At 35.6% G+C, this 16,541-nt stretch overlaps 1 protein-coding gene and 1 non-coding gene across 4 annotated transcripts in view; one reads left to right on the top strand and one right to left on the bottom strand.

Moving 5' to 3' along the window:
* Stag1 (stromal antigen 1) overlaps positions 1-16,541 on the bottom strand; it is a 324,710-nt gene that overhangs the window by 242,985 nt on the left and 65,184 nt on the right. For 2 of the 3 annotated variants that reach the window (XM_038322525.2, XM_038322527.2), the window contains exon 2: positions 7,219-7,323. In XM_038322525.2, the coding sequence (XP_038178453.1) occupies positions 7,219-7,247 (29 nt within the window). In that variant the 5' untranslated portion in view covers positions 7,248-7,323. Of the gene's footprint in view, positions 1-7,218; positions 7,324-16,522 lie in introns of all 3 variants that reach the window. The other variant, XM_038322526.2, reaches the window with a different exon arrangement.
* On the top strand, positions 10,635-10,762 carry LOC119810933. Its single transcript, XR_005284869.1, has one exon.

Genomic DNA, 16,541 nt, shown 5'->3' with positions numbered 1-16,541 from the left:
GCTAGTTCCAGGACAGGCTCCAGAAACTAGGAAACCCTGTCTCGAAAAACAAAAAAAAACAAAAACAAAAAAAGAACATCTCCCTAGCAAAGGTTAACTGCCTATAAATCCTACAGGAAGAGATAGGGTCTCGTGAACCCTCTCCCCAGTAACCTTTAGAAGTCTGTAACTACTGGGCAAAGCAAAGTCAGGTACTGAAAGACCTCTTTACTAGTAATCTTACTGTTTGGGATTGGGAGGGGGCATTCTTTTAAAAATCTGAAGTATCAGCAGTTTTTTCTCCATCCTTGATCTAGTTGTTCTCATTTGCTCCAAAAAAATAAAACGTACTGTTTTACTCTTCATTATGGTACATACCACTCTCTCAAGTTGTTTAGCATATACTACTGTAGTCTATGTTTCTTTTTATTTAAATAACATTAGTTTTCATTTTTTTTATATACCAACCAGTTTCCCTTCTTTCTCTCCTCCCATTCCCTCCCCTTTCCCAACTCCCCACTTCCCATCCATCTCCACCCAGAAAGACAAAGGCCTTCCTTGCACAAATAATTGAGGCAGGTCCAAGCTACTGCCCTTATATCTAGGCAGGACCAGGTAGGTAATCCAGCCTGGGAAACAGGTTACCAAAAGTCAGCTAAGGGTCAAGGAGAGGTCCTGTTCTCACTATTAGAAGCCTTACTAAGACTAAGCCTCGTGATTGTCACACACATGTAGAAGGCCTACGTTGGACTCCCTGTGTTGGTTCAGCGTTCATGAGATCACACGAATTCAGGTCAGCTGTCTCTGTGGGGTCCCCCATCATGATCCCCTGGCTAGTACAATCCATCCTCCCTTTGTGATACAAGACAGCACCGTAATTGTCTGTGGATCTCTGCCTCTGCTTCCATCAGTTACTAGAGAGAGTAACTCTGATAGGATTTAGGAAGGTCACCAATCTGCCAGTTCCGGCACCCTCTCACATCACTGCTAGCTAGGAGTCTTGGTTGGGGGGTCATCCTTGTGGGCTCCTGGGGGATGGGGGCGTCCCTGGCACCAGGTTTCTCCCTAACCCCAAACTGCCCTCCCATCAAGGCATCTCTTTTGTTACTGTCCCTCTCCATCTTGCCTCCAAACCTTCCACACCAAGCCCACCCAACGCACTCCCTCTAGTTGCCATCTGTCCATCCCTCCAATCCCCACCCCCCTACACACACACAGTTAACCCAGGAGATCTCTTCTACTTCCCCTTCCCAGGGAAATCCATGCATCCCACTTTGGGACCTTCTTGTTACCTAGCCTCTCTATGGGCTGTACATTGTAGGTTGGCTATTGTATCTTTTACTCCAAATAAGCACCTATGAGTGAGTGAATACCATGTTTGTCTTTCTGGGTCTGCATTACCTCACTCAAAATGATTTTTCTTCGAGTTCCATACATTTGCCTGCATATTTCATAAGGTCATTGTTTGTACAGCTGAGTAATACTCCATTGGGTAAATATACCACATTTTCTTTTATCTATTCTTCAGTTCAGGGACATCTAGGTTGCTTCCAGGTTTTGGTTATTATGAATAGTGATGCTATGAACATAGCTGAGCAAGTGTTTATGTGGTGTGATTGAGCATCCTTTGGGTATACGACTAAAATTGGTATAGCTGGTTATTGAAGTAGATTGATTCCCAATTTTCTAAGAAACCACCATACCAATTTCCAAAGTGGCTGTACAAGTCTGCACTTCCACCAGCAGTGGGAATGTTCCCCTTACTCCCACATCCTCTCCAACATAAGCTGTCATCAGTGTTTTTACTCTTAGCCATTCTGACAGGTATAAGATGGTATCTCAACGTCATTTTGATTTGCATTTCCCTGATGACTAAGGATGTTGTTAGTCTAAGTTTTAGCAAAACATATGCATAAAAAAGAATAAAACATATTAGGTGCCTGAGTTTTATAAATATGTATATTATGTGATAAAATGATCCATAGTCACAGATCTAATACATGATAGAGTCAGCTGAATTTCAAACTGAACTTGAATTCTTGTATTTCTATGTGAGGGTACTGAAATGCAAATGCTTTATATTTATCTTAGACACACTAGCTAAAAGCTTTTGACATCACAGAAAGTTCCAAGACAACTATAGGAGAAATCCAGTTCCATCATATAGTAATTAAGCCATTAGTAAAATGAATTTGTGTTAGAATAATACAGTTTAATGACAAAATAAATTATCAGGTAAGTATGAAGTAATTAATAATACTGTCAACTGCAGCCAGTTTAAAAAATCAAAACTATTGTTAACAGCAAGTGCACTTCGTTTTATATGCATACTTATTATTAGCATGTAGAATAAATTTTTAATACGAAAAGTGGGAAAGACTTAACATAAGAAAAATCTGAACTTTCCTCACCTCAACTCTTCAGTCTAGCTCCTGGACTTTAGCAGAACCAGCTGATTAACATCCTACTACAGTGGCTAGAAAGACGACTGAGAAATCAAGAACACTTGTTATTGCATAGGACTCATTAAGTTTCAGTTCTGAGCACCTACATATTAGTAACAAATGCCTGTATTTCCAGTTTGAAGGGATCTACCTTCTTTGGGCTTCCACAGGCACCAAGCATGCAGGTACACATACATACATGAAAGTAAAACTTATACACATTAAAAAACCTGAATGTTAAAAAGAAAATAATCCTTTGCCAGGCGGTGGTGGCACACGCCTTTATTCCCAGCACCTGGAGGCAGAGGCAGGTGGATCTCTGTGAGTTCAAGGCCAGCCTGGTCTACTGAGTGAGTTACAGACACCAGACATCCAAAGCTGTTATACAGAGAAACCCTGTCTCAAGAAAACCAAAAGAAAAAATCAAATTCTACTAAAATAATTTCTATGCGTGTATATACAATAAATACAGAGAGAGAGATTTCAGCATGTTATAAACAACATATGTGAGTGTTTCAATTTTAAAGTCTTGAGTATATGAATATGTTCCAAACTCCTAGCACAATACATGGAATTTTTAAAAATATTCTTCTATCAGTGACTATTCAAGGTAATTGCTGTCTTGCACTATTGTAAAAGTATCTGAAACAACTAGCCACATAGATAAATCAGTCACATTACATATCACAGTCTCTATTTAAGATGGACACAAAAGAAATACAAATCTCTATCAATGAGCCACAATCCTCATTTGCAGAAGTATGAGACATCAGCTCTAAGTATAAAATCAGATTATATCTTTTTTTTTTTTTTTTTTTTTTGGTTTTTCGAGACAGGGTTTCAGATTCTATCTTATAAAAACATCCTCATCATTCAATTTGGCCTGGATATTACAAATTCTTCCTAACACATTTTGTTAGTGCTGGCCTTCCTACTCGTATAATTACCAGACTGTATTCACAGTTTACTTTTTAATTATATATATCTTACTATGTTCTCTTCATCCGTTCCCTGAAATCTCAGCTGATACCAACAGCTGGAGGAGGAGAGGGATACAATTCTTGGAGGCCTCTTAGGATTGTTATTTCATAAGCCCAGTGTCATGGAACTCAATTCCCAAACATAAAAACAAAATTTGGAGGAGAAAGGCTTTGTATCAGGTATCTCAATATACGACCTAAGAGTCTTAAAAATGCCATTTCCTCAATTTAGAACTAATACATGCCTCCCTTCTTCCTCCAAGCACACCTCCCACTTCAAACTTCTGTTCAATTATCTTTTGCTTTCTTTCTTTTCTTTCCTTTTTGTTTGTTTGTGTTTCGAGACAGGGTTTCTCTGCAGCTTTTTGGAGCCTGTCCTTGAAATAGCTCTAGTAGACCAGGCTGGCCTTGAACTCACAGGGATCCACCTGCCTCTGCCTCCCCAGTGCTGGGATTAAAGGTGTGTGTCACCACCACCTGGCTGCTCAGAAGTAGAGTGTTTGTCTAGCATGTGTGAAGACCTAAGTTCAATTCCCAGTACTGCCTAACACCCTAAAGGGTGTTAAATTTTTCATAATACACCCAATCTTTCCCTCATAGCTTCGATAACTGCATATCTGTGGTTGTTAGTTCATTAATACCTATAAATGTAATGACAATGAAGCATGAGTCTGTTCTACACACTATATCAATTCAGAGTTAGGCCATTACAGAATATAAACTATACAGTAACAGATAATACTTTGACATTGCTTAATAATTAACAACAGTAAGGATAGACAAATTCATCAGCAATTATAGTATCTAAGTAAGTCAAGAATACAGTAAGACTAATCTGTATAGTGGTCTTTTTGTCTTTCCTATTCTCTCACTTTTTAATCACTATTACTACACAAATAAAAATTTAAGTCTGAAATTTAATAAAAATAAAAGGCTTCCTCTGGCAGAGGAAATAAAGACAGCAAATCACCAAGGAAGCAGTATGGATACTGTTGGCTTCTTTTGGCCAAATTTACAATAATTGAGAGTCAAACACTACAGAGCAGAAAGGATTTGAAAGGTGTGAAGCTTCCATGAAAAAAGAAGCATGGCTAAAGGTGCTACGAAAGAGAGTATGCTGAGGTTGCTAGTGCCGCCATTAGAAGAAATCAAGGAGACTGCAGTGGAACAGCAAAAGTGCCTTACTGCATCTCGGGAATCAACAAGATCTTAACCATCACACCTGCACAGGCATAACAAGAGAACCTAGGGAAATATTTCTTTGAGAAGACGACATTGACTCTGCTCAGCTTATGGAGAGCCACATAGGAAATAGAGGACAGTTGCTATAGTGGCAGACTCTGTCATTATTCACGTAATTCTGGTTGTGCTGGTATGCAAAAATGAAGTCAAGAGTCTTGGAGGCTTCTGAGGAGATTTCAAAAGAATGCCACAAAGGCAAGAATGAGCACATCAGATTCATAATCCTTGTAAGCAACCACTGGCAAGGTGGTGAGGGAAATTATGAGATGGGGGCAGAAGCTATAATGGACACAGCATAAAGTCAGAGATGCCAGGAACACAGAAGCAGCACCAGATCCAGAAAAATCAGTACAAAAAGGATGACCATAAAGACATCACTGTCCAAGCTCTTTGGGGTTCATAACACATCACCATGGACTCTGAATTACAAACATAGAACTACAAGATTTAATGTTTGACTGCGGTTAGTCCTGATTTTGGTAAAATTTCTCCTTTTTGTTTTCCTATTTGTCCATTTGGGAACAGGAATTATCCTTATGTCACTGTATCTTGGAATAGAGAAATATGTTTTCTGACTTACAACTCATTTTCTCTTATATCTTGTAAGTAATTCTGAATCTGGACAAGGATGATTCTGGAACATGAAAATCTCTGCAGACTATTAAAAGGGGACCACAAGCATTTTGCATTATAAGACAGGCCTGAACATGTGGAGGCAGAAGAAATTTGTGATTTGAGTGTCATAAATCTTAAAGATGTGGTCACCATCTTATGGCACTAATGAGTGATGGTGGGACCTTTAAGAAGTGAGTTCTAATAGAGGCATTATCAATGAAGGGGGTTCTCGGACTGCAGCCCCTTTCCCTTTCTCTTTGTTTCCCAGCCATGATGAAGTAAGCAGGTTGCTTCACCCTGTATCCCCCTACTATGATAAACTGCCTTACCAGAGGCATAAAGGTCATACAGGCAACAAGGTCAACTCGTCCTAAGATAAAAACCCTGAAATTGGGATGCACGGATGCTTGTAAGTTGACTGGTTCAGGCATTTTTTTCATTGATAGAAAGCACAACAGGGCATATAACTAGATAGATGAGTAGATTAAGCAAAGTAATAACGTAAACATAACCACAAAAATCACAGACAAGTATATGCTCTCAAAAAGTTTATTAATCTCAACCAAGAATACTCTCTCTAGCTAGCTTATTCAACCAAACTCATTCACCCAGCTCTCAGATTACTATGCAGTACTCATACACATTTACAGACTTACAATTTTATGAAATTTTTCACTTACAGAGCATATTCCCTAATACTAAATATTACCACTACAATTTCACTAATTATAAATATATTCAAATAAGCTTGTTTCAAATTCTATCTGTTATTAATGTGAGGGTATATTTAAAATCCAGTAAATATGTTACAAGCAGGGCATATAACAATATGATAGAAAAGCTTATTATTTTAAGAAGTGATAATGAACGTTCTATGAAATACAATGTCAGGAAAAGAATGAAAATTTACGATCATTGGGAACATCTATTCTAATTTTAAAGATCCAGAGGAGTTCTGTAAGACATGGATCTAAAATAAAGCATACATAGTAAGCTGGATGAGTGAGAACAAAAGTTCTTAAGAACAAAGAAAAGAATATGCAGGGACCTCCAAATTCAGTATTACGTCCAAAAAAATAAAAAAGAGGAACAAGTGCATAGAAAATAATTAAATTTTACCTTCAATAGTTCACAAATTTTATAAAGTATCATTAATCAGTCAAACAAGTAAATGCACCTGGAAAGCTTTGTGTCTTAAAGCTTCCAGGAGAACAGATAGAAGGCTAACTCCTGGAAAAGACATTTGTAACTAAACTATAACCAAAAAATAACTGCTTAAGCCAATAATCCTTTTACTATAGCTAAGTTATCATTATCAAATAGATCAAATAATAAATAATAAAAGAAACAATATCTGTATATGCCTGTGACATTTTCTAAAAATTCTATAATAATCTCCACCTCCAAGTCTGTCCAACAAATACAACAAATTTAATTATATATTACACTCACACACCGACTGATATTTCCTGAGATCATTCTAGAAACCAGAATGCCTCAGTAATCATAAATTTAAGATTAAAAAAAGGAATCTTAATGAAAGAAATGAATTAAAACAGTAAGTGTATAGAAAAAGTACAATATAGGACAAAGGTTAATAAATATTTTCTTCTAAATATAAGACCGCATATGGTGGAGTTTGCAGACAACAGAATTACTATCATAGCATACAGCACAAAGAAATGTAGGACATGTAGTACAGTTCTGATCCAGTTTAATTATCAAAATGAATGCCACATAAGGGTTATAATAAATGACCCCTGATATAATAACATTAATACCTGATTTGTTCAATGTCAGAAAACATGACATTCTAATGTCATCAATGAGCAGAGTAATCATGTACCCTAACATTTAGATGTCAAATATATTGTCAACAACAGAACACATTTGATATATCTCATCAGAAACCTGTAATGTTATACTCATATTTCTTTAAAAGAAAAAATAATACTTACTGCAACACTGGTAACTCTGAAGTTATCATTGCTGGAGAGGTTATTCCACAATACAGAAAAGTCTATATAATTCTAACTTGTTATGTGATGATCTTAAGGGCACGCCTGTCAATTAAAAAAGAAAGAAAGAAATTTATTTTAAAATAAAATGAATATCATGATATGTTAATCAACAGCAACTATGATCATACTATTTGAGATATGCTCCATGTAGTTAAAATCTGACATGAACAAAGCTTAGGCAAGAATGTTTACTATACATTTACTCCTAAATACTCAAACTTAGAAGCAACCAAGAAGTTTTTTTAGAAGGTGAGTTGAAAAACAAGCTTCAGTATCCAAATATTATTTGATGTGGAAAGCAATTGATCCACCAAGTCATGAAATGCAATGAACAAAAAGAAGCTACCCGAAAAGGCTGCAATCACAGAACTCTGATTGTGTTACACTCTTGAAAAGGTAAAACTCTGTTGACTGCTGATTATCAGAAATTAGGGTGTGTAGATGGAATGACCAGGCAGAGCACACAGGGATTTTAGTGCAGGGAAACACTTCTAATTAGCAGATAAATGTCATGTACATTTGTCAAAATCCATATGACATTTAATATCAAAATAATGAAGAACAGACTGTGGATGTTAATGGCAATTGTCAATACAACGGAACTGGCGGTTGTCAGAAGTGTTCCACTCTGAGGAGACACACGTAGGAAAGTGGAGCACATGAAGGCACGAAGAACCTAACAGTAGTTTCCTGTACTTTCTCCACAAATTCACTATAAACCTAACACTGCTCTGAAAAAAAAAAAAAGTCCGATTAAATTTAAAAAAAAGAAAAGAAAAATAAAAAAGGAACAAAACACACAGGACTAAGAACAAAACAGAAAGCCAGGTGGTGGTGGCACACACCTGAGTCCTCGGGTTAAAGGTGTGTACTAATACTGCATGGATAGTTCAGAAAAATGTGAAAATCAGAAAATTTCCAAGCAAAATATTCCAAAGTATAAAATTTGCTATAAAACCTAGCTAAAGAGAAATCTTAAGAAGCAGATAAATGTACATGACATGACATGACATGACCTATCAATGGGGGAGATAAAAATTATGGCAGATCTCTGGATGGAACTATATAAGCCTGAAGACAAGAGAAGACTTTTAAAATTCTGACAGAAAATAATCCAACCCTGATTTACATACTAAATAACAAAACTAGATGAGTAGCAACATAGAAAGTGGCACAATGTGGAACATAAAAAATATCAACTCTCTCTATAAAGTAATTCTTTGGTAAGTTACCAAAATTGATCAACCCTGTCCAAAAAAAAAAAAAAAATCAGCTTTTTCAGAGATCTTCAATGTAATAAACACTAGAAACAGTACTTAAAAAAGAAAAAAAAAACTTCTACATTTAGATTTGAAAAAATACCCACCTGCCTAGCATGTCTAACTCCCCAAACTAGAAAGTGAATGGGAACAATAGGACTATTTCTTAGTGTAGTTGCAGGTGTAAGAGAAAAACCAAAAGAACATTGTTCTCAAAAATGGTAGCTATGTTTATTTTTGTTTGTTTGTTTGTTTGTTTGTTTGTTTTGTTATTTGGTTTTGGAGACAGGGTTTCTCTGTAGCTTTGGAGCCTGTCCTGGAACTAGCTCTTGTAGACCAGTCTGGTCTCAAACTCACAGAGATCCACCTGCCTCTGCCTCCCAAGTGCTGGGATTAAAGGTGTGCGTCACCACCGCCCAGCAAAGATTTATTATATGTGTGTGTGTTTGTATGTATATATTTCTGCCTGCGTGAATTTTATATATATTATATATAATATTCTGCCTGCATGCATCCCTGTGGGCCAGAAGAGGGCACCAGATCTCATTACAGATGGTAATGAGCCACTATGTGGTTGCTAGGAATTGAACTCAGGACCTCTGGAAGAGCAGCCAGTGCTCTTATCCTCTGAGACATCTCACCAGTGCCAGTAGCTATGTATTTTGAATAGTTTCCCATACCTGGTATCTGCTAAAAAGGATTTTAAAGGATTTAAAAATAGTTGCATGGAACAAGAGAAAGTCTATGACCCAGCATATTAAACTATGGCTCATACTCATCTAGTAGTAGTCACATAACTTAATGTAGGGTAGTGAAGATTTGGCAACAGTTGAAAGTTTCTGAATATTTAATGATCAAAAAATAATTCAGAATCAAACATATAATAAATCTAAGGGATTTCTGGTGGCACTTTGCCCATATTTGTACTGTATAACTTCAATGTAGCCTTGGTTTTGAACATACAATATGCACACTTTGTAACAGAATGTCATCATGGCATGCAATGTCAACAACTATCTGAAACAACTTGGCTCAGACTCTAAACTGCATTTGTTATGAACTGCATTATTTTTTACCGTAAATGCAGTATTTTCTATTCATATGAAAGCATAATGGTTTAAATAAAATAGACATTTAATCTTTTCCTACCATCATTCCTTAGTATAAATATAAGATCAATTTACCTTCAGCTTGAATTATGCCTGAATTTGAAAATTTGCTTTATGAGTTGCTGATTTAAGTTCAATTTAAAAGCTGTTAACTGAATTTTGGCTTTGTTGGATTAAGGCAGAATTTCCAACTACTTTTTAAATGGCCCTGAACCTCCTGCTATTCTGTACTACATTTCTGCGAAGTTGATTTCTCAGCACTGATAATTATAAAAACAGACTTTCCATTAACTCTAAAAACATAAAAGATGCTGATTCCTGAATCAGAATTCCAGCTAAGATTTAATTCATCATATAAAATTCCATTATAACGCATAAACTTTGAAAATGGTAAAACTTCATGTACACAATTTTAATATACTTCTTTATAATTTATTATCAACAAATGTTTTATTCAAATGACTATCTTACATAACAATACATTTTCTTAGACAAAAATTAGACAACCGGGAGATAGTTGCAAATGCCTTTAATCACAGCACTCAAGAGACAAAGGCAGGCGAACCTCTGTGAGTTCAAGGCTAATATGGTCCACAAAGCAAATCACAAGACATTCTGGGCGGTTACATGGATTTAATTCTGCCTTGAAAAACCAATCCAAAATAAATAAATGAAAGAACAAATGAACAAATGAATACATAAAATAAGCAACTGAAGTAAGTTCAAGGAGCCATAGTCTATGAAAGGAGCAGCAGATATGGCCAAAGCTGTGTGCCAATAGACTTATATCTCTCGATAATTGCTAAAGCTTGTGCTAGTAAAATGTGGAAAAAAAAAAAAGGAGGCCCTCAAGTAAACAGTATACAGAAAGAATACCTTGGCTAATAAACCAATGTGCAAATAACACCTTTTCTTTTTTACTTTGGTTATAGCTCTTTAGTAAAACGAATCACATTACTTATTTAATGATCAAGATTAACATTTGACTGGAGGACCAAGAAGGCTGAGTCTGATGAAGCAAGACTTTGCTGATAAACTCCTCCTAGACAAAAGGGTGGAGAGAACAGACCTTACTGAAGAAAACCACAGGGCTGACAGTACTACCCAACGATAGATAGATAGATAGATAGATAGATAGATAGATAGATAGATAGATAGATAGATAGATAGATAGATAGATAGATAGATAGATGATAGATAGATAAATGTAAAAAAAAGATTAACATTTGATCACATAAAAGACAATCTTTGTTTAAAACATAGTTTAAGAAAAATAAATAGGCACAGCCCTCAACAGACAGACATCATCATCAAAACCATACAGGGGCAATTCACAGAATTAAAATATATTTAAGACACCTAGTTTTAAATGAACAACATCACAAGATACATATATATAAACATACATTATACATATTTATATATATATATATGAATGAATGAGTGAGTGAATGAATGAATGGGTGGCCCATTTTCAATTAAAACAATCACCCTTAAAGAATCTCAGACATTGTATATATGAGACAAAACATTCCAAACATTTCCAGAAGACACAAAAATACAAGTAACAATAAATTTGGAGATTTAATGACAGAAAAATTCGAATGTCAGTAAAAGGAAAAAAAAAGAAAGAAATTTGTACACCCAAAACAGTCGATGAACACAATATAGGATTAAACACTCAGAGAAATAATCAAACTCACCAAATTCAAGGAGAATCTTGAAAGAATTAAAAAAATTGACTCTTCATAGTTAATAAATCTTAAATAAGGCTAGTAGCCCTATTTGTCATCATAATCATTAAGTCAAGATTATTAATATGTGCCAATGGGAAAGTAAAAATAAAAATAACTTCTCTTTTTGGATTACCAGTGACTGATGGAACCATCAAGGTATAATGTCTTCTTACAATGTCATTAACTTGCCGGGCGGTGGTGGCGCACGCCTTTAATCCCAGCACTCGGGAGGCAGAGGCAGGCGGATCTCTGAGTTCGAGGCCAGCCTGGTCTACAAGAGCTAGTTCCAGGACAGGCTCTAGAAACTACAGGGAAACCCTGTCTCGAAAAACAAACAAACAAACAAACAAACAATGTCATTAACTTGATTTTAATTAGATACAGTCAGTTTAAAACCTAACAGTATTAGTTTTTGTTTCACAAATTTAAAAAACCTACTTTAGTCAGCATTGTAAAGACATAGGAAGCTATACAAAACCCATCATTCTTTATATACTCATGAAGCAGTGCTCAATAAATGCAAAGAGGTTAGAGAGCTAGTATTAATGAATGTCAGTATATTTAATGTGCATAAATTATCATCTTGGTTAAAAAAAAAGCAATGATGTTTTTATTGATTATAGGTGGAAAATGACAGGTAAGGTTATTGTTTTAAGATCTTTTCAAAGATTTATACAATGCATCTTGCTTTTTCACAGAATGTCTTAGTTTGCTTGCTAACAGGATAATTGCTGTGATTTTTTTTAATTAATTAAACTCTCTGTGAGCAGGAAATTGTTCCCATTTCATTCACTGATGTAGGAAGTCCTTCTGTGTATGTATTGCTTTTACTGGTTAATGGATAAAGAATCTGCCTGGGACTGTAATAGGGCAGAGTAGAGGTAGGCAGGGGGAATTCAAGTGAAAGCTGGGAGAAAAAAGGTGGAGTTAGGAGAATCCACATAGCCCTGCCAGAGACAGATGTCGGATAGAACCTTGCCAGTAAGCCACAGCCACGTAGCAATACAAAGAATAGAAATAGGTTAAATTAAGATGTAAGAGCTAGTCAATAAGAAACTAGAGCTAATAGGCCAAGCACTGATTTAATTAATACAGTTTCTATAGGGTTATTTCAGAGCTGAGCAGCCAGAAACAAACAAGCAGCCTCCTTGCAACAATTTACTGTTATAATTATCATAAATAAAATTTAACCATCTTTGGAATTAAAAAAAAAACTAAATGTGCCACTCAAAGGAAAATTTGTGAATCGAAACTACCAAAGCTGACTTTAGTGAGAATAGCTATCAAAGAATATGAAAGAAATAAGTGCTGTCAAGGATGTAGACCAAGGAAGGAATAAGGTAGAACTATAAATCAGTATAGTAATGGAAAACTACAGTGCACACACATACCAGAATTAAAAACCAAATTGCTACACAATCTAGCCATACCACTGAGTATATATCCAAAGGAAATTGTATTAGTAAGCCAAAAAGATATCTAAACTCAACCTAATTGTCCATACACAGAGGTATCAATATAGAAAATGTGGTATGCATATACCATGCACAGTAGGGTATAACTATAGTTAACAGTAATGTTTAGAACATTTCAAAATGGCTTGAAGGATTTTTAATGTTATCATCATAATAAAACCTTAATTGCTTAAGGTGATGGATATGTTAATTACCCTAATTTGCTAGTATGCACATCAAAACATCATGCCCCATAAACACATTTTTGCATTTGTGTGTGAGAGATAGTTGAGAAACGCTTTCCCAGTAATTGTGGGAATAGCTAAATTAATGACACTCAAAGACCAAGGAGGATTTTCAGAGAGGTGAAAGCAAGGGCAGAGACAAGCGAGATATATCAAAATAAAGAGGAGGAAATTTTATAAAATCCTCCACATGTGACTTTATATACACACACCATCCCACAACCCAATGATGGAACATACTGAACAAAATAGAAAGCAAACAGTAAGACATGTCTAAAGAATATTTCCCAAAGCTTTAGATAACTCTCTGAAAATTCATCTCCATGACAGCTTCTCAATTTCTTACCCAAAATGCTGCCTGTACACATCTGACCTGAGAGTATTTACGAACATTCATACTCTAGCTGCATTTTTCTTTTATATTCCTCACTCTCAACATTTTCTTAAGACTTTATCACCCAATACATAGCACCAAAACCTTAACATTTTCCTGCCTTCTCAGTTATCACTAAACCTCTGCCATTATTCTGCTCTTAAGAACTTTAACACTTACTGTATATTTCCCTAACAAAACTCCCTCTACACTTCCTTCCCTGTGTGTACACATACTGTATCCTTCCTGTAATAGTTTTATGTTCCCCATAGGTTCACATATTTGACCATTTAGTGCTTGGTTGGTGGTGTTTGGGGAGGTCATGGAACTTTTAGGAGGTGGAGCCTGGCAGCAGGAAGTATGTCATCAGAGGCTGGCTTTCAGGGTATATAGCCTCTCCCTACTTTCTGGTTCACTATGTTTGGGTTTTGGTTTCTTTGATTTTCTTTTGTTCTGATTATGAGGTTATGTTTTGTTGAAGAAATGTTAACTCAGCATCCCCATGCCTGTCATCTGCTGCCATAGCTTGTCTCTGCAATGGTGAATCAAAAGCCAAGATAAACTCTTTCTTCTGTAAACTGCCTTGTGTTTTGATGTTTCATCACAGAAAAAAAAAAAAAAAAAAAAAAAGTAACTATCAAAATCTACATACATAACACTATATTAGGAGCAAATGAAGAGCTCTAGCCTTATCCAAATATAAGTTGTGTTAAATCCCCAAACTAAAGGCTTCATATCACTTTGTACAAACGTCCTAACACTATGCCAATGTTTTTGTTTATATTTTTATTTCACAAACAAGTATCAAAAATTTCATTCAATTCCTTCTCTTTTAATAATTATATGTTTTTAGTTGATGGACTTGTTCTTAGAGTAACTTTAGGTTCATGAAAATTTGTACATAGTTTTAGAGATTTCTTTACAGTCCTAGTTATCTAAGAAATTGTATCAACCTTTAGTGAGAACTTTCTGTTTCTAAAAATTACAGTTTTCGTATCTAACACCTAGAAAGGGGCATTACAGTCAGCAAAGGTAAAACTAAATGATATAGGCTGAGATAAAAAAATGCAAAGTACTTTCCTTTCATAAACAAGGCCCTGGGTTTGATCCAGGAACACTCAAACAATTAATAATATAAAAATATTTTATAACCATGCAACTTAGGTTATAGTACTAGTAAGAAAGAAAATTGGTTAACTGGTTATTATGCTTGTTTTTAATATTATAGATGCAACCAGCCAAATTATGTGATGATTGTAAAATTTATCTTAGGGACTGGAAAGATGGCTCAGCAGGTAAGAACACAAGTTATTCTTCCAAAAAATCTATTCCCTTTTCAATTCCCTGCACCCACATGGTGACTAGTAGCTATCTATACTCCAGTCAGAAGAGAATTAAATCTCCTCTTCTGACTTCTATGGGGACCAGGCACACATGTGGTTCACAGACATATACTCGGGCAAATCACTTATGCACATAAAATAAAATTTTAAAATTATCATTTAAGCTGGGCATGGTGGCACACATCTTTAATCTCAGGACTTGGGAGGCAGAGACAGGTGGATCACTGAGTTTGAAGTCCACCTGGTCTATAGAAAGAGTTCCAGGATAGCCAGGGCTACATAATGAGACCCTGTCTTGGGAGGGAGGGATGGAGAGAGGGAGGGACAGAGGGAGGAAGGGAGGGAGGGGAGAGGCAGAGATGAAAGGAGAGGGAAGGGGGAGGGAAAAGGTAAAATATAAAGGGAAAAGGGGAAAAGGGAGGAGGAAGGGAAGGGAGGAGAGGGGAAGGGAGGGAGGAGAAGAGAAGAAAAACATAAAATTGTGGCTTTCATTACTGCCATTTGGCAAAGATGAACTGTGTCTGATGAACTCCAACTCTGACTCCTAGAACAGTTCTGTAAGAAATGTAGAAAAGGCAAAAGGCACTAACGGGAAAGATCCAATACTTGATAAAAAAAAAAAAAACTGAAATCAGAAGTCAAATTCAAAATAGTAAAAAGGAAGAACAGGATAAATAAGAAATAGAAACAAGAGAAAAAGGTAATGATATATAAGATGAAAACCAAAGCAGGCTGAAAACAAAACTCCAATGTTTACAGGCAGGTAATAAGTAGATCTGTGAGAAAATGAAAAGAAATTCATTCAAATCTTCTACAGAACTTAAAATAGTATTGAAGATAGTCATACATTATTTTTTAATGTAAAATTTGGAATTTTAGTGTAAAAATATATTTAAGTGTAAACCCACTAAACTTATGTCAGGAGCTGTGATTGTTAAACCATGAAACTAGCTGAACAAATTAAATGATTGATCAGATTGTTCTAAACTAAAGAGCAATGAAAAAAATCATCTTTTTAAATGTCTAACAAATGAAAATGAAACCCCAAGATAAGAACTTCCCTTACACTACATACATAAAAAATGCTTGCAAAAAAAACCTGATAGTCTTGTCCATCAAAATTACAAAAACATTACCCTGCACTTTAATGAAAACATTTTGCTGTGGATTTTTAAACTCAGTTTTTTTTTTTTTTCTCTAAATTCCAACAGCACCATTAAACCTCTCCAGAGATTGGGGCGGGGGAGGGGTGGTGGTGGGGAACAGGAACAGGAACTAATTACATCCTTTTAATTATTTTACTAATGGATGTACCTACTTGTATAAATCAAAACTGACAATTAACAGCCTGATTAAGAAAATGCTACCATCAAGACTACATGGACAATATGAAAATATCCCACTATGTTATTAAACTAAAACAGAGATCATACCAAAATTCCAAGCCTGCATGGACTACATAGTGAGATCATACTTCCAGGAAAAAGTAAAAAGCACAATATTACTAATTGTAAAATATTAAAAGCCAGAGGTCACAACAATAGAAATAAGCTATTTTATAATTGATGCTTTACTTTGCTTTTTTCAGGTTCATTCCCGTACCAACACGATTGCTTTGAAAGGTAAATATATATTATCTTGTAATTCAGAAGACGACAGGTATAAAATCAAGGTGTTAGCCAGAAGCCTCTAGAAAAACTCCCTGAAACAGAAATACACTACCTTCCTGTTAGGGCCAGCA

Source organism: Arvicola amphibius, chromosome 3 (assembly GCF_903992535.2).
Source record: "Arvicola amphibius chromosome 3, mArvAmp1.2, whole genome shotgun sequence".
Classification (NCBI taxonomy): Eukaryota; Metazoa; Chordata; class Mammalia; order Rodentia; family Cricetidae; genus Arvicola; species Arvicola amphibius.
Note: the sequence above shows the minus strand (reverse complement) of the source record. Positions and strands in the feature narration are given on the sequence as shown.